This window comes from Ctenocephalides felis, unplaced genomic scaffold, assembly GCF_003426905.1.
Source record: "Ctenocephalides felis isolate EL2017-DRISC unplaced genomic scaffold, ASM342690v1 CF-g0.4_SCAFFOLD_01170, whole genome shotgun sequence".
Classification (NCBI taxonomy): Eukaryota; Metazoa; Arthropoda; class Insecta; order Siphonaptera; family Pulicidae; genus Ctenocephalides; species Ctenocephalides felis.
In genome coordinates this window covers 73216002-73236407 of record NW_020537324.1, presented here as the reverse complement: position 1 = coordinate 73236407, position 20406 = coordinate 73216002, and the positions used below count along the sequence as shown (strand labels likewise).

The following is a 20406-nucleotide window of genomic DNA, read 5'->3' as shown; positions in this document are numbered from 1 at the left end:
AATACAATAAACAGTACAGATCTTCTGTTTCTATGTAAATGCCAACATTCTTAATACCTTTCTTAGATAAGATTGAAAACTAAATTTAAAAAAATATATACTATAAAAATTTTATTACGATTACTTCTGTTTAGTTCATTGTAAATTTTAGTTTGTGATCAAAGATTTAAGAATATTATTTGGTCTCGTAAAGATGTTATATTATGATTACTTTATTTAATACACTTTGGTTTGGATTCAACGATTTAAAAATATGAATTTTAATTTGAAAATTTTAATAACATTTAGCTTTTGGAATTTAATTCTGATATACGATAATTTAATTTGCATTAACAATAATTATATTTTTTTGTTATCTTTGTATACAAATAGTTTTAATAATCTATCTATGACTGATTATTCTGCATTAAATAATGCATTAGTGATATTTTCAAAACAGCAACTCATATATTTTATCGATAATAAATACGAATCGACAGAATTTGAATTAAGATAATATTCATATATCTATATTTCATTCTTCTATTAATGGAATTTCTGGCATTGTTTTGACGGCTTCCAAATTTGTTGTTGTTTTGAGAGATAAATAATTAGATAATTAATTATCTGTATATATATATATATATATATATATATATATATATGTGCACACACACATATATATATATATATATATATATATATATATGTGTGTGTGTGTGTGTGTATCGGAAATATAAAATTATTTGTCTAGAAATAACTAAATATTAAAATCTAGCAACCTTTTGTTAGCAAAAAATTCTATAACTATAGAAATATCATATGAAAAAGGTTTTTAATTTTATTAGTATAAGTTCAGTCTTTTTTAGTCGAATTAAATAATATTCATAAACATTTAATACAAGTACATAATCATATGTATCAATTCAATTCCGAATTCTAAATTTTTTTGGCAGAATTGTATTTTCTTTACAAATTCATTTGTTTCGTATTATTCGGATGGCAAATAATAATCCTGTACAGAATCCTTTTAGCAGAATTTATTCTGCAAACATTTATATCGATAAGTGATGCCATATACAGAGATATTTGTTTTTTTTTCGTTTCGAAAATGCGGAGAACAAAATGCTATAATCGTTTGGTGAAATAGTCAAGGGGCTGAGAGAAAGTATACCCATTTAATTTATTTTGCTTAATTGTAATGAATAACCTAAACTTACAATATTACCTAAATATTATGAATAGTTTAACTAAAAAAAATTACGTTATATATTTATTTTTTATTGAGAATAAGACAGGTGCAGATAGAGTGCCACAACTTTTCTAAAAACTTTTATAAAATTAATTGTGTTTATTAAACTCTAAAAAATGTTAAAGTTTCATTATAAAAAATATAATAATGGGGCAATTCTACAGTAACAAAACACATAAAATAACTTTGTCATGGCAACGTTCTCTTATGCTTGTTCTTGGTATCGAAAATTATAAAAATGTCTATCGAATTGCCGTGCGATCAGGCGTATTTTACAAAAAAACAAGTACGGGGGCATGTTCAGGTGCTTTTGAAGTTCTTTTGAATAATAGAATTCTAGATGGTGCAGTTATTATAAGATTATTCCTTTCTTATGTATTTATAATTTATCTAAAATTACTAGTGTTTTACAGTCATATTGAATAGCGAAACTCAGGAATACTTTAGAGCTAACATAGATGTATCTACGAGTTTGGATTTTGAGAGCAAAATAGAATGTATTAAGTATTTCTTAGGTCTCCAGCTCTATTATTATTTCGAATGCTTATATTCTACAGAACAATTGATTTTCTTGCCGAAAGCTGTGTCGACAGTTTAAAAGCCCAGAAACTTGATATCGAAGCTTTCGTACTTCAAATATTCCTTCCTGGGCAAACAAAACGCCTTTGTTACAAAACGGAAATTTCAGATTTACTTTACACATATAACCCAAACTTAAAGTTTTTGTCATTTTTTTATTTATTCCTTGGGATATTACTTTACTATAAAATTTTGATTACAGAGACACGTATTAAATAAAAGCAAGTTTTATTTCACGAATTCTACTGTCAGACATTAATTTAATAATGTTCGTACATTTAACAATCCTCGCCATAATCTCTCTCGTAATCTTTCATCACGGTTCCCCGAGACGTGTTGTCATATATTCACATTTGTTCAGAACATTACTCCTAGTTACAATTAATCTAAAACACAGAAATACACACACACCAAGTATATAATATGACGTTAACGTATTTGCGGATGTGGACTTGAGACGATGCTAATTTAAAACACTGAAATACAAAATATAAAGTGTTGGGGATTTGTCAAATCGGAGTCTAGTACTCGGGGAAAAGAATTTTATTTTGCATAGATCTATTGCCGATTAAAATAATATAATTTTTTAAGACAATATGCTAGGTGTTAATGAATTTAAAGAGATTATCTCCTATGAGATATCTCTTTTTTATTCATTGAGCAAAAGTATGAATTCGTTTTATTCCAGCAGAGCAATTATATTATAACAATATATAACACAACGTAATTTTTTGAATGCAGTTAACAGAAATCTTTCCAAAAAAATATTTCTTGTATCGAATTTTCCTTTCTCTTTCTCTTTTGCATTTTTGTTAGTCAAGTTACATTTTTCTTTGACTGTTTTTGATCTTTAACAGAAATGGACAAGAAATGCATGTCATAACCGTACCCACAAAATTGTCACAACCGTACCCAACGCACTCTATTGAAAATAAATCATCGTTAGTAAATAATCTACGCAAAAACTAATTTCTGGTAAATAACTACTAATGTTCAACTACATCAAAATAACACACTAAATGATCTATCTGTATTCATGTAAGAAATTTGTTCGAACAAACCATTTTCTCTTTGGACCCTTTCTGATTGAATAGTGGAATCTTGTTCGAACAAACATACATCATCCTCTCTGATTGAATAATGGAAACTTGCTCGAACAAACATACATAATCTTTCTTTCCTTGGACCCTTTCTGATTGAATAGTGGAAACTTGTTCGAACAAACATACTACATCATCCTCTCTTAGGACCCTTTCTGATTAAACAATGGAAACTTGTTTGAACAAACATACATCATCTTTTCTGATTGAATTATGAAAACTTGTTCAAACAAACATACATCATCTTTCTCTGTTTTCCTTTCTGATTAAATAATGGAAACTTGTTCGAACAAACATACTTCATCTTTCTCTCTTTGAACCTTTTCTGAATTAACAATGAAAACTCGTTCGAACAAACATACTTCATCTCTCTTTAGACCATTGAATAGTAGAAACTGTCTCCTTTTGGATTCCATGTCAAAATCAGTATATTTTGGCTGTGAATACCACATTTCAAAATTATAGTTAAAATTGAAATAATAAAACAGTTTCGAAAGTTTTAAAAAACAAAAATTTAATTTTTTTTTTTTTTTGAAAATGCAAATTTATTTCTAATTGTTGTAAGTATAAATGCTCATATAATTTATTACAAAAACTTTAATATTAGGAGATTAAAGAATAGTTCTTAAACCGTTGTGGTTAAAAAGTGAGTGAATAGAAACTAGTCGCGGTTTCGATCTCTAACTTGGACAGTTCGATATGAAGCAGTATGATATTAAATATGTAATTTATTACAAAAATTTCAATCAAGAGGTTAAAAACAGTTTTGATACCGTCGTGATAAAATAGTTATTGGTTAAAAAAGTGGGTCAGCAGAGACTTAGTCACAGGTTTGATCTCAATTCGATATCAAGCAGTGTGATATTAAATTTCCACGTAAATTCGCCTTTTGTGGGCATTGCTGTATAAATTTGTTACTCTTTTTTGTTAATAAGCATTTTATATAAATTATAAAATATCTACAGGATGTCCCAGAACGTATTACTACGAACGACATAGTTTGTTTATTCTAAAATGTTTCATAACCTTTAGGGTAATACTAAGACTAATTTTTAAAGAGTTTTTCACTTAAGACTAATTTTCAAAGATATGCAACTGAATACAATAAATGAGCAAATTATGTATGCGAAGGCAAAAAAACAGTTCATAAAAATAACTGCGTATAAATTGTTAATTAATTCATGTTGCGGTTGTGGTTACTAATTGCATAATTATTTTGCCCTCGGACTATGTTGCAAAAATAACTGCATGTACACGCTATCATGAAAAATATAACATGGATTAATAAAAATAAATTATGAAAATAAAATTTTGTGAAATAAATCGTTCACTCCGGCTTAATTTTTTTGGGAATCAATTTTTTGCTAACAATCTTGCTTTTAAATACTTTGTAATGGCCATGATGGAATAAACACTTTTTTACTATTTATATTAATTTCAGAACAAAATTATTGAATGCTTAGAAATATTATAATTCCAATGCATGAAATTATTAATATGATTTTAATTTGCTTTGTAATTACAAATATAATTTTATCACCATTGGCTTTATATTAAAAAAAAATAGTAATGGATAAGATTTTTACATTTCTCATTAATCACCTCTAAGGACAAAACTTTTTAAAAAAAATCTTGAGAAATTATTAAAAGACGTTTATATTAAAACTTCAGCCTAACAAAGCTATCTCCTTAAGAACTTTTAATGATTTTAAACCTTTTTCCCAAAACTCTGCAAACAAGACGAGTAAACATAAATGCAATAACGAAGGAATATCAAACAATCATTATGTTAAGAACTGGACGCTTCAGAAATTTTAATATAATCCAGAATTAGAATTTGTTTTGAAGAAAAATCTTTTGTTTTAAAGGAGAAGGAAAATTTCTTGGGCTTATATAGTGGGTACGGTAGTGACAAGTTAAACTTTTTGGTTTTGGCATAGGGTCCAAAGAGGGCAGGACAAAGTATGTTTTTTATTACTCGATACATGTCCAAATTTAATTTCGTGTATGTCCAATTACTTATCATCTGTATCACTCATCAACTTATTTTTTTTTCGTATGAGATATTTTTTTAATAGAGATATCTCATACAAAATGCATCCATCGTACAATGATAGTCCCACGCTTTCCCGGATGTCGGCGAAATTAATGGCTTGCAATTAGTTTGCCTGTTGCAAAATAGTTTGAAAATGATCGCATTGTTTTAGTTGATGGTACATCAACATCAACATCAACATGCCATGGTCTTCCTTTTAAGAGGACATTGTTTTAAAATAATAATAAATGATATGAATCAGAATTCTGCAGACGAAACTGCGCGTGGACGTCGAACTTGAAGACAATGGTAAAATAGAAATGAATTAGGTGTAAGCGGCATTTTGCTTTAAAGAAAGTTGCATGAAGTTTCCAATAAGAGTTAAGAATCAGCCTTGAGATTTTTAGCCATTTAGGTAAAATTTTTAACTATATAGGTTACGGTTTCACACTAAGGAATATTCAACAAGATTTTCAATTATGTTCTTGGCTTCTAAAAATCTATTATATTTTCTTGGAAGTTTCCTCGAATTTTTTTTTTAAAATATGTTATTTTATTTTCAGGTTTTGTATCTATTTATTATATGTATATCTAATGTATTTCTTTATTTTTTTCAGGCTTTTTGTCATGGGACTCATCAAAATGCCACGTGGACTTAGAAGAGGAACTGTCGGCTTTGACTCAGCAGGCACCACAAGGGGAAGAGGCCAGACATGGTAGGAATATATTATTATTTTTGGGTTTATACATACATATATATATATATATATATATATATATATTAGGTTAAAATTACATCTATATTATGCAAACTCTGTTTTTTCCTGTTTACTTCATTATCCGTTTTAAATTCTGCACTCTCTTTGAAGTTTGTTTCACTTTAAGGGGTTATTCTAGTGTAGAAATTCAAAAAAATCAATTTTTTTTATTTCATATTTTCAAAGTTTAACTATATAAGAATATGGGTACGAGAAGGTTTTTGAAAATTTGAATTATTTTCGGAAATATAGGCATTTTACTGACTCGGTCTCCATACTGGTTTGGCTTCATGCAAAACTTTAAATGCGTTTTTCTCAGATCAAACTTTTTTAGTACTGTTGACACGATTTCTCGAGTTCTATTCGATCGATTCACTTGAAATGTTCAGAGAGTCTTGTTTATAGATCTATCTATAGTCTGAACTAGAATCATCCCGAAATTCCTATTTTTACTATTTTTAAAAAATTCGAGAAACTCAAAAAAACAGTAAAAAAAACCTTTTTTTTTAAACAGTCGCCAATTTGTGAAAAAAAAATTTTTTCACTCATCGCTAGTTCAGCCGGTTGCGACATCATTGTAGATTAATAATCGTTTTATTTTTTGCATTTCTGATGGCTAGGAGGGCTGAAATCATGTCAAGACTGAGATGCCAATTTTTTGAGACCACCCACTTTATCAGCTGCCAGTTTTTACAATTTTCAACTTTTTAATTTTTTAATTTTTGTTTTGTATTTTAATAATATTAATAAGCAAGTGGTAAAAAAATGTATAGTAAAAACATTCATTGCTTACTTTTACGACACTTTAAAAATGACCTGAAATTCATCGCTCTACACTAGAATACCCCCTCAAGGTAAATTTAATCCATTTCGTGTAATAAATCATCATTATTGTCTCTTCTTTGGAATCAAGTTAAGACTCTAGGCAAATATGGTAACATTCTTGTATAATTTTATTTTTTATCATATTTTAGTTTTAAATTTTTTTCAAGTTTGAATCAATTTAGAATGTAATAAAAATCCATAATTAAAAATAAAATAAATAAATTAATTCTAAACGTTAATATTAAGAGCTGAAACTTTCAGAGAATTGTTTTTTATCAATTTGGAACCATTTGAGCCCTTGGGAACAAGGAAATTTGAAAATGTCCATATTAAGGACCACCCTAATATTATATATGTATATATATATATATATATATATATATATTGAATGGTAGAGTCTTGGATTTGTGTATATTTTGTAGAGTTTCGAACAAGAATCCAAAAATAATACAAAATAAAAAACAAGAAAAGTTTTTAAAAAAACAATTTCTTCATTTAATTATTTGTTTATTGTCGACGTTTCGGAACTAGGTACGTTCCATCTTCAGGACATCTGTCAAGAAACATGATCTTGATGAGATTTTTGCAAACAATATGTTTAGGAAAAGAAAATAGATTTTTCTTAAATAATGAATTAAATTGTAAAAAATATAATAATGTACAGAAATATGATAATATGTTCAAATAAAATGATAAAAATAAATGAGTGGATTATCAAAACAGGATATTAAACATAATAGAAATTTTTTTTTTTTGAAAGTTATGGAAATTTTTTAAGAAAAGGTTAATGACAAAGTTGAATTAATTACCTGTATGTTTGAATATTTGTTAGCACTTTTTCACTAAACAAGCTTTTTTAACAAAAATGATTTTGTGAGTTAATTTTCCGCCGAATAACGGAGCTTTAACGGAGCCACTCTTTCCGCTTTTTCAGACGTTAATTATTTTTTAATTGCGGATGCAAAATACAGGTAAACATTTTGATATGATATATTATAGGTGTTGAAGTTATCTAAATTAGTAGAAATGAATTAAAATAGTAAATGGAACTAAGATTTGTATTAATTTCTTACTATATTCTATGCGAGGATAAAAGTTTATTTACGTTATGTAAAAATGGATTAATTCATGAAGATAATTTGTTTAACGTATTTTATTGAAATTATTTGCAAAGTGCGAATCAACATGACACATAGAAATGATTTAATGCAGAAAACCTAAATCTAAAACTTCTATTTGACTAACTTTATAATAAATATGTACAATATTTAGTTTTCTTGTAAATTGGATTTTATTATTTACATTATTAATAATAATGTTTTAATTTGTAATAATGCATCCTGTAAAATGAATTTTTAAGTGTATTTCAGTTGTGATTATTATATAACACAAAATTACTTATTTCTTGTTCTATTGCTGATGCTTATAATTTTATTCTTCATATTAAATTAAATTCCAAATTAATTCCTTATTACTTAAATACTGAATTATGTAACAATACCTTTACGGATATAATTTTTGTAATTGAATAATATAAAGTACCTCGTTCAATTTAAATTAATAAATTATTAATACTTAAAGAATTGAATGATATTTTAAATCAATAGTAATTATTCATTATTATATCGGGAAGTATTATGAAATATATTTTCCTGGTTATAAATATCTATATAATTTGTGTTGTTATATAATTATTCATTATTTTGCTCTTTTTTTTAGTATTGATTAATTTTAAAATATTATTGTTATTTATTATTTACTTTCTGGTTCAAAAGAGAATTTTGGGTACGGTTGTGCCAATTTTTTTTGATCAGCAATAATTTTGCTAGTTTACCAATACCAAGAAAACTGGCTTTTGGTCATTTAAAAGCATTGCAGTTCACATTAATATAAGGCGCCGACTCAACGCAATAATGGAAACTTGTTCGAACAAACATACCTAATATTTTTTCCTTTGGATCCTATCTCAAAATCAGTATAGTTTAGCTTCTACAACAATTCTTTCACCGTATTCAGTCTCCCTTATTTTTGTTCATATTTTTGTAAATTATATATTTACTTTAATATATAAAAATTCATATTTATTTCAAAATTGCAATTTGAATTTATTCAAAAATCACTATTTTCAACTTGTTTTCAAATATACCCATGTATATAAAAAAAATAATTTTTATATAAAGCCTTTCAACAGACATTCATCCAGATCATAGAATAAGACTGAATTATGTTACTATAGTTCTTTAATAACTTCCATACATTTCTTCTTCAGTAGATAAAACAAAATATTTTGAAAAAAACACCATGAACAAGAAAAACCACTTTCGATGAGCAACTTGAATAACTGTCATGTTAGTAAAAAGAAGTAAATAATATTTAATTATAAAAAAACTTATAATTAATTTATAAATGACGTCCATCCTGACCAAAAGTTTATGTACATGGTTATCAGATATCTGGATTCTTCCCAATTTTTTAGTGATATTATTTTACATTCAACTACATCATGTAGAAGCACTTTTAGAATGGATCTAATCTAGTTTTCTTTCCAGAATCTAGGTGCTCAGTAAAGTTCTTTCTTCTTTTTATTTTTTCAGGACTTCTTTATATGTCATCTAGTCTGTCGAATTTACTTTCTTCATTATGTTTTTTTATATTTTTATTTATTATTTTGTCAATCAAGACTTATAAAGTCATCTCATATATGTGTGTGAAAATTTTTGACGTTTATTTTTTTTTAAATCTTTTCTTAATATCAAAAAATTAACCATCACCTTTTTCAGGAGTAGCCCTTAATATGGATATTTATGAATTTTTTTTGCGCCCAAGAGCTCAAATGCTTTCAAACTCATATAAAAACAATCTCTGGAAGTTTTAGCTCTTAATGTCAACTTTAAGGTGGTCCGCAAACCAACAAAAGTTTTTTAAGGAAATAACATGGATAAAATTCCATTTGTTTTTTATAATTTTATAACTTAGCCACAAGTGAATCAAAATTTTGCGAATAACATTGTATTTACTTATTTTGATCATAAACAAAAAAAAATTACAACACAAATTTGATATATTTTATAAAATAAGTATTTACTTATAAAGAAAAGCCAAGAAACTTTTATTGGAGTGCGGACTATCTTAAAGTTAATATTAAGAGCTAAAATTTTCAAAGAATTTGTATTTATCAATTTGGAAGCATTTAAGCTCCTGGGAGCAAAAAAATTCGAAAACTTCCATATTAAGGACCACCCTTGTGTTCATAGTGTTTTACCTTGTTCCTAATAATGTTTGCTGATTGATGCATTTTTTTTTAAGGAGAGAGACTGATCCAATACGCCACCGAGAACCTGGTGACCGAGATCCTGATCCAGCCTCAGACCAATACCCTGGTGCAATGTATGCGCAATCTGCTGTCCAGCTTCACCAGACACAGGCACATAGTGCATGCAGGATACGCCTTCCAGGGGAACGGCAGCTGGATATTACAGGTAAATAATACTAATACTTCACCAAATTCATGTTAATACTTTGGGGACGGCTGTCCACCTCAGTGGACAAACATACTCTGTGAGACACAGGCTATTCTATAAACAATGACTCAGTTTGCATCGCAAAGTTGTATAAATTACATATAGCAGTCAAAAACAGTGTTGTATTTTGAAAATAATTTTAAGTTATTTTAGTAGTATTTTTAGCTTTTTTCTTTGCTATATGGTCTTTTTTTTAATATTTAAAACGACCGAGCGCTTTTAAATATGGCAAAACGACTAGTAAATTTTGTGAATTAAGCAGTGGTGAAGATGAGTTTCAAATAGACAGTCATGCAGACAAATTTTACGAAATTACTATTCGCACCTATTATAGTGATGAATGTGATGATGATATTATCCAACCAACAAAAAAAAAGAAGTTCGACACAATTAATGAAGAGCGGGAAGACATAAGCGAATGTGCCGATTCTCCTTCAATAATCGAGTTTGACATACATCAACAAGCACCCCGACTACAAGTACCAAGCAATACAAGACATCCAATAGATTATTTTACTTTATATTTTACAAATGAATTATTAGACAATATAATAGAGAAAACAAACCATAATGGCAGCACAAAAATGAACAAATACTGACTAATCAGTGGCATATTCTGGAAGGCGGCGAACAACATTTTATTGTAAAACATGTCAAAATCAACCAGCTATGCATTTTGGAAATTGTTTTGAACGTTAGCATTCTTTATAAAATGATCAAAAATAAATTAATATTATAAATGTATGTCCTTTAATGACCACAAATTTTTATCAAACAAATTGCATAACATACACAATGAAATCAAGTTTACAGCCGGTACAGTAGAGTGTTTTGAAATCGGTGCCGTCCCGAAAGTGTTAATATCAAGTTGTTCATCCAAGGCAAATTGCCAACCAACCACCAACAACTTCAATATTTATTCCCACGTCAATTTCCTTGTCTTTACAAGTCCTTTAACATCTCTCATATCACCACACTATATATTTCTCTACTTATCACGATCTGTTTTTTTTTTGGCTATTGCGTTACATAAGCCCCCCCCCCGACTATAGATTTCACATATCCCACATGAAGAGAATAAGTGTCCGAAGCACTTTAGCTGTCATTGGGCGATATGAGATCAATATTTAAGGAAAAACTCTCTCATCACGTACCAACGTATTTCCTTTAGAAAAGCCGGAAAACGAAAACGGTATATGGTGGCGATTATGGCTTTATCGATGGATATTGATATATAGATACGGAATATGGGAAAGAGGTACTATACCTAGTATAAAATATTTTCTGGAAGTAAATTTTTTATAATCATATTCTGTTGGTCTTTAAAGCTATTTACTTCTCGTGTCTTCTGTCACCCATTTAATTTCTTTTATTGATATTAAATTTTTTTTTAAATAGTTTTTCGGTATTTGATGAAGTATTTTTCAACTAGGTGTAAGTCAAGTAGCATGCACTTTCCAACTTGACTTAATCAACCGAAATTGAGAGTTAGCTATTTAGTTAAAATTATTAACTAAAATGCTAGGGATTTTACTAAAAATGTTTAATTGATATTTTTTAAACAGGCTTTTAATATACTCTATTGCATTAATTATAGAGCATTGTCAGGTGCTCGAATGATCTAAAAGTTCAACCTTTTATTCGAAACTTTAATAAATTTTGAATATCGTTATACAAATTTAGAAAATTAAAAGTTTGTATTTACTGTTCTTGTTGAATTTCCGTAGGGTAAGTTATAGTAATCGTTCAAAAATCAACTAGTTGTGTATGACATCGTGCCTTAAGGCAAATTGTTGGAATTTCCCGTACCGTAATGAAATATTCGAGACATTTTAAACCTTTTCAATTATTATTTCAAATACTGTAATGATCGAGGAATATTAAATGTTTTCAAATAGATTTTTATAAGTATTGTAACATTGTTTAATATTTATAATAATTATTTAAACTGAATTGCAATGTTAAAATTATTTATTTAAAGTATATTAGAACAGAATTAAAAATAAAATCTGAATTATTTTCAATATACAAAAAAAAAGTTTTTTCTTGAAAAAAAAAATTTTTTTAAAAAAAATTAAAGACAAAATTTTTTTTTCCAAAAGTAATTATTTTGTTGTGACAAGCTTAGTTCTCTCAAAAACTGTCATTTTTGCACATTTAGCTCTGTATCTTCGAAACGGCATGACCTGCTTTTGCCAAAAATTAATCAGCACATTTACTCATCAATAGGAATCGAATGTTTTGTGAATCATTCAAATTGGTTAAATCGTGTTCCCGAAATCGTGGACGAAAAATAGTATCTAAACATACACACACATACTTCCATTTTTCCTAAGGTATGCCAAAATGCTCAGAAACCTTTGAAACGTAAGATATGGAATAATTTTCATTTTTGATTTTTTTACGAATACTATTCTACTATACTCCCCTACGGACAATTAAAAATATAAAAAATAATATTTTTTGCGGTATAAATACAATAATATATTTAATAACTTTTAATAAGTTTGCTGAAAATTGATAAAAAAAATTTAAGGATTAAATAAGGAATTAATTAACAAATGAATGCAATGTTTCCAAGTTTCCACTTTATGATTTAAACTTCAGTTTTTGTAAGCGTTTTATATTTTTTTTTATTTCTCAAGACTCAATTTCAATCAAATATAAAAATCATTTAGTAATTACGAATGACAATATGTAAAGTTAAGACTAAGATTTTACCCATTGGTATCCCTTTTTGTGTAATTTTTCCTTTTTGTGTATCCCAATTTATAAAATTTAATATTTAATTATTAATATTTAATTAAAATGTAGTATGAAAACTATTCTATTTGTTAAAATATATTATTGAAAGTATTTATTTCTCATGAGTTCTGTTACACGTTATTTTCTTAGTTCGATATTTAATTTGCTTTAAATTATTATATAATTTCATTTTTTTTAAGTAAAGGATTTTTCAATAATATCTATTTGATATAGGTGTATAGTTTTTGAGGCAGTTTTGCTTCCGAATTTGATTTGATATCTACTTTGCCTTCCGCGAGATGGAAAATTTTCAGAAACGAACTTGTTAGAGCAGTGATAGACAATATTCACTGTAAAAGGTCACATGTTTCAATACTTATATTCAAAATGATAAACTAAAACGCTATACATAAATAATAAATATATTAATACTTAAGGGGCTGCTCATACTTTGAAAAATTTATGTTTATGATCAATTTTAAAAAAAACTTTTAAAGTCTACGCTCTGATACTAATTTAAATACTCATCTTTTTCGCCATTTTAAAAGTGCATATTTATTGGTTTTATATTTTTGATCCGGTCAATGATTCTACTTATAATATATAATATATATATATATATATATATATATAAACCTTAAGAAAAAATCTAACAAAAATTTAAAATAAATCATGCATTTAGAGTATTAGAGTCTAAATACTTATTATTGTTTTTCAGCAAAAGATATGACGAATACTAGATACTTCTATTTTATACTCTAAATTTTAGAGTATAAAAGTTATGGCATAACAAAATTTGTGACAAAAAAAGGAGGAAAATGGCTTTCATGAATTTCAAAATTTCTTCTAAAAACTTTCTATTGTTTACTACAGTATTCTTGGAATGACATTTGATGGTTTTCAGAATTTCATATTTTTTTTCACAATTTCATCGTGAAAAGTGTATGATATAAAATTTTAGTTACTAATATATTTTCAACTAAATTTTTGATTATCCTCAGAATTTTATCTTTTTCATCATCGCTTTCGAGTAGCAGATATTAAATTTAAATATCGATATCGCTTGAAATAACATCGATATCCGACGATGGATTGGATTATGCAAAATCGACCTACATTTCCGATATTCGTATCAACTCCGACGTTTATTAAATATACTCACCTGAAGATATTTTCATATAAAATACCACAAGTGAAAATGTAAATTCAGTAGGAAAAAAATATTGTGTCATATAACTTTTTTCATAATAATTAACTTTCCGTAGAGTAAGCTATAGGAATCGCAAAATAATCGAAAATAAAAATTTTTGCATATCTTTACGTTTCAGAGGTTTCTGAACATTTTGGCATACCTTAGAAAAAATGGATGAGTGCGTGTGTGTGTGCGGATACAAATTTTTTGTCGACGATTTCGGGAACACGGTTCAACCGATTTGAATGATTAAAAAGACATTCGATTCGTATTGATAAGGAGACGTGCTGATTAGTTTTTGGCAAAGGCAGGTCTAACCGTTTTGGAGATATGGGGCAAAAAGTGAAAATTTAAAAAACATTTTTCTTGTATTGATAAAATACACAACTGGTAAATTTTTTTATAGGCAGGTCCAGCGTCTCCGTAGATCCAATAAAAAAGTAAAAAAAATGCCATTTGGCGATCAAAAATGAACATCAAATTATCAGATAATTGATAAAATTTATAAAATTGAGTACACATTTTTTTGGGTTCTGTACCAAGATTGTTCATTTTTAAAGTTTACTTATACGGTTCCAGCAAATTTGAAAATTTTCACAAACAAATTCTTTTCAAAATTTTAAAAAATATACAGTTTTATACTTCAAATATGAATTTTAAATTTACAATTCAGTTTGAAAATGTATATATTTCAAATGCGTTATTCTGATCGTAAGAAATATATCCTCAGATGGATTTATTCGGCACCTCTTGCTAATGTAAACTTTCTCAAGTGTTTTGAGCGATAAGATCGTCACTGTATATTTTATGAACGATAAAATATATAGTGATTGATTATAATTATCTATTTGAAAATGTTTAAAACAATTGTTATTAATCATTGATCAATATCTGTTGATTACTGATTTTTTCCTCAAATATCTAATTCTGGTACTGGAAGTTCTAGCTATTCGCCTTAAGGCACGATGCCATGCACCACTAATTCAAAATTTTTATTAATTTATAAATTTTAATTGAATTATCTCTGTACCTTCTTGATACTATATAAATAGATGATGCCATAATACGAATTATTAATCCTCGTATTAAGTTTTTAATAATATGACTGACCATTTTACGACAAGTAGTTTAATTTAAAAAAATTATCAAAGTTTGAGGAAATGAGTAGTTTTTTGACGTTTGTTAAAATTAAAATTAGACTATTTACTTGGTATAACGACAGAGTACTTGGTCTTAATGAACATACTAAACCAATAAAGTCCTACGGAATCTGGTTCAATTATAAAAATTATTGATTTTTGAAAATTTGCTTTTAGAAAATACTAAGAGTTGACGTGTTTGTTCGTTTTCAATTATGTGTAATAAATCCACTCGGAATACTTTTAATTCATGAATAAATTTATTTTTTATTGATTAAATCGACTATTTACACATATCGGGAAGTTCATGTAACTTGCCTCAAGGCAAAATATCAATACCAACTAGCTTCAATATAATCGAGTAAAATCTCATCTCGAAAGTTCATTTAGTGGCAAAATATAAATAAATTTTCTATTATATCTTATGCAATAAATTTTGTCTAAAATCTATAAATAAACACTAAATCTTCGACTTGGGCTGTCGGGTAATAAACATTCGCTGGAGTTTTACAGCTGTTTCTTGTTATCTGCTATTTCCAAACGCTTCTTACTGTGCAAAATGATAAAATAAAGTTTCAAACACTATTTTGGAATAATAATAGTAGAGCTAGATAGAGAACTTCCTAGAATATTAAAATATAAAAAATCACTTATCATTGTTTGACATTGAAAACATTTGAACTGTCATCTGCTAGAAATGTCAATTCACTTCAAATTTAAGTTTAGCAGAAGTTATGATCCTAGATAGTATTAGAATATAATATACAAGAAAAATGTAATGTCTACATTATTATAGCCGAAAAGCAGCAGAGATGTGCCAAAAATTAAAATAATATAAGATACAGTCAACAGTATATGTTTGGCAGATGAAATTATATAATTCAGTTTAATAAATAACGCAACAAGTCCAAAATTGCATATACATTATTTTTTAAACTTATGCATATCGCATTTTGGTTTACTTTACTAAATTATTTAACAGAATAAAAAAATATTTCTACTTATTAAAAAAAAACGATTTAGAATTTTGTTTCATGTGTCAAAAATTCATTTGTTTGGCATTGAATATGGAATATTTAGCAAGTTGATCTTAGATTGAATAGTGCACATATCAACTAGATTTTACAAATTATTTCACATAAGATTTGAACATAAACAATAATGTTTTATTAAATTATTAGTAAGACAAATGTACTTTAGAAACTATATTTGCCAAAAAGCAACTAATATATCGTACAAAATTATGAAAATTATAGACTAAATTATTGAAGCAATTATGTTGTGTGGTAAAATTAAGTGTGATATTGCTCTTTTACCGCAGATACTATATTATTTTTTCTGAATTTGTTATACTGCTTATGCTAAGACCATAAATGAATCACAAAGGCAGGACATCAAATATGATATTAAAAATTACAGAATAGGATATTAAAAAATTTGGAACTTTTTAATTGTAGACGTGGGTAGGGTAGGGCGGGGCTAGTTGAGCAACTTTTTACTTAAACGGATGTAGCTCCTCAATGAAAAGTCTTAATAAATTGCTATACGGCTTAATGGATTTGTTGTTTATCGCTTAACAAAAATGTTAATACTATTTTTTGGCAATAAGTAAAATTTAAAAGCTACAGCTGTTTAAATGCAAAAAGTCAAGTATGCTCAATGTACCCCATAGGTGGGGCAAGTTGAGCACTGAGAAAATATATAAGAAAATTAGTTTTTAATAACCAGTTCTATATTTATAGTCTTTATTGACAGAGAAAACAAAACTTATAGTAATTTTCTTTGAATAATTAACCAAAAGTAGGATCAACAAAACAATATCGTATCTTAGGAATTATTTTACCATTATATTCAGTATGTTTGTTTAAAATCATTATTTCTTTATATTATTACTCATAGACTTAGCTTAAATCTTAAAAATAATAATTAATTTCTGGAAGTTAATGGTAATTGTCTTAGTGAAAGAACAAGTTTAGCAACTATGCTCAACTAACCCCAACTCGGAATTTCAAAATAAAAGTGAGTTTATAAAAAAACCGTGAGAATTATACCCAGAATCTCTGTGCATATTTAAAGTACTATAATTATATGGAAGAATAACATTTACCTGATCAAAAATAAATAACATTTGACTAAACCAGACGAAAACTCGTGATAATTTACTTTTTTACTTTTTGGTCTCAAAATAAACAAAACGGCCGTGAGCCTCACTCATTTGTCCAGCGGCCACTAGCGATCGCGGGATGTTTATTTCTCCCAAACCTCTATCTTTCCGCCATATAATGCCTAAATGGACAGTAAATAGTTTTCGAGATATTTCGATTGCTCAACTTGCCTCTATGCTCAACTAGCCCCGCTCTACCCTACAGGACAACGTCTGTCGGTTTATCTAGTTATTCTGATTCCAAATATCTTTTACTTCTTAGCTCTCTATTTATTTAAAATAGTTTCAGCTATAGCTATAGCTGCAGTTGTTTCAAAGTCATTGCACTCTCTGGTAGTAACGTAATGTTCTTCTTGTTTTGTGACCAATTTAATGTTTGCACAAGATGCAAATCTTCTCTTTGCGGTTATATAAATACTCGTACATCAGAAATGCATGAGAATATTGAAAATGTGAAGTCTTGATATAGAAAATGCTAAATTTATGCAAAAAGGAATAGATACATAATGTATATCAGTATGTATTTATATATAAATATATATATATATATATATATATATATATATATATATACTAGATGACCCGACAGACGTTGTCCTGTACCCATGTCTACAATTTTTTAATATAATATACAAACATTTACCGTTTTCCTATAAATAATAATTATTGTTTTTCAAATTACTCTTCACGCCAAAATGCATATATATTTATAATATAAGCGATGTTAAATGTAGAACTGCTTTAGATAAAATGATGAGTCTCAATTCTCACACTTTATTGGAAATTGAAGTCTTTTAAACGGTATGACATAACCATAACCATAAGATAACACTGATACTTCATGTTGGATTGAATTAATTTAATTTTTTATTATTTAAGATATTCAAAATTGCATATTAAACTTCTCCTAATCGATATCGTGAGGGCCGAATTGTATGTATTCATCATTACTTTCCCATTTGTTGTTATAAAGTGAAATTGTTACGAATTTTAAAAATATTGTGGAAATATTAGTGAAAGATGCAAAAAAATTATATAATAAAAAAAACTTTATTGAAAATTTAATATCCGAATCTTGTGTTGGCGCCCCCTAAGGCGTGCGCTCGTATTTTTCGCATGCATCGCATTAAAGGAAGGACGGGCTCTGATTAATACTTAATTTTATATTTTAAGTGAATTAATTTGTTATATCAAGTTCATATGTGTATCATTTAATCTGCCATACATATACTGTATTTTATATTATTTTAATTTCTGGCATATAATAATGTAAATAATCATAAATTTATTATACATATTCTAATATTGTCTAGGTTCATAAGTAAATTGAATTTTTTGGCAGATGATATTTTTCATTTGTTTTCAATGCAAACAATGACATGTCGATTTTGCAATTCTTTTCATTTATTTCTACAATATTGCACATACATCCCAGTAGTTTATGATCACATACATCCTAGAAAATTTCATTAGCAAAGGAAATTCGGATTTTTCAAAATCCGAATAATCGTTTAGGAGGAGTATACAGTGAGTGCTTGTAATTTAATATGAACTTTATATAATAGCAATTAAGCTCAAATTGATTCTACTATTGATTTTAGTTAGAAAACGTTGGTCTGAGAAAAAGAAAGGGTTATTTCAAGGGTTTTCCCGGCAATTATTCGATTTTTTCTCGCCGTAAGAACCATCCTTGGACTTCAACAAACATTTTAAAAAAAGAATTGGCCAAATTGTTTCAGGCGTTGTTGAGTTATGCGCTTACCAACACATTTTTCGATTCATTTTTATATATAAGATTTATAAATATATATATATATATATATATATATATATATATATATATATATATTATTATGGTAGTCCTTAATATGGATACTTTTTTGCACCCAGAAACTCAAATGCTTCCAAAATGATAAAAAAAAATCTCTGAAACGCACTCCAACCAAAGTTTCTTATGGAAATAACATGGATAAAATTCCATTTGTTTTTTTAAAATTTTATAACTTAGCGAAAAGTGTATCAAAATTTTGAGAATAACATTGTTTTTGCTTATTTTGATCATGACTAAAAAAATTACAACAAAAATATGATGTATTTTATAAAATAAGTATTTACTTAAGAAGAAAGAAACTTTTTTTGGATTGCAGACTATCTTATAGTTAATATTATGACCTAAAACTTTGAGAGATTTGTTTTTTATCAATTTGGAAGCATTTGAGCCCCTGGGAGCAAAAAATTCAAAAATATCCATATTAAGGACCAACCTAATCTATATATATATATATATATATATATATATATAATATATATATATATAAAAGAAGATTGCTTAAGTAGCAATACTTGTAACTCACGAACGGCTGAACCGATTTAGATGAAAATTGGCAGGGAGGTAGTGTAGAGCCAGGAGAAACATATAGGATACTTTCATTCGTATTCATATTCTAATTCATTATATATATATATATATATATATATATATATATGTACTAGCTAGCCCGGCAACGCGTTGCTGTGGCTCAAATCCAGAATCCAAAAGAATCTGAGAAGCTTAAAACGTAGTCAATAGGTCGATTTTTATAAGTATTTGTTAGAGCCGTGATTGTATTTGCATACAGCCCTAATAATTATAATTCAGATGCTGTCCTATCTTCATATGAATTGGTGGTAAAAACTGTCAAACCTAACCTAAAAAACGCACAACGTTATCATATTATCTGGATAATATATAATATAATCTGGATAATATATACTTGAAGTTGGGTTTTATATGTAAAACGCCTAATCATACAGCAAATACATGATTTTTCACAGTTTTTACTACTAATTTATATGAAGATATAACCATAACCTCAACTAATGAAAATTAATTATTACAATCTAACAATAAAATTGTAGAAAAAATATGAATAATTTAGTAATATGTGTAATTTAGTTTGTCTATTACCACAATACATTTTAATAATTGTTTTGATACAATATTCTATATCAAAAAAAGACTTGGATTGGATTATACCATGTTTTCTATAGAAAGTGTATAAAACTTCCAGTTTGATTGTATTGACAAAATACAGACAAACTAATGGGGTTTATTGTTTTTATAATACTTCATCGTAT

The 20406-nt window shown here is 27.3% G+C and overlaps 1 protein-coding gene across 1 annotated transcript in view; it reads left to right on the top strand.

Moving 5' to 3' along the window:
* The first annotated feature begins 9817 nt into the window (after positions 1-9817).
* The window catches only part of LOC113367634 (microtubule-associated protein futsch-like), a 53677-nt gene continuing 43088 nt past the window's right edge, over positions 9818-20406 (top strand). The window contains 1 exon segment of the mRNA XM_026609224.1: positions 9818-10007. Within this exon segment, the coding sequence (XP_026465009.1) occupies positions 9818-10007 (190 nt within the window).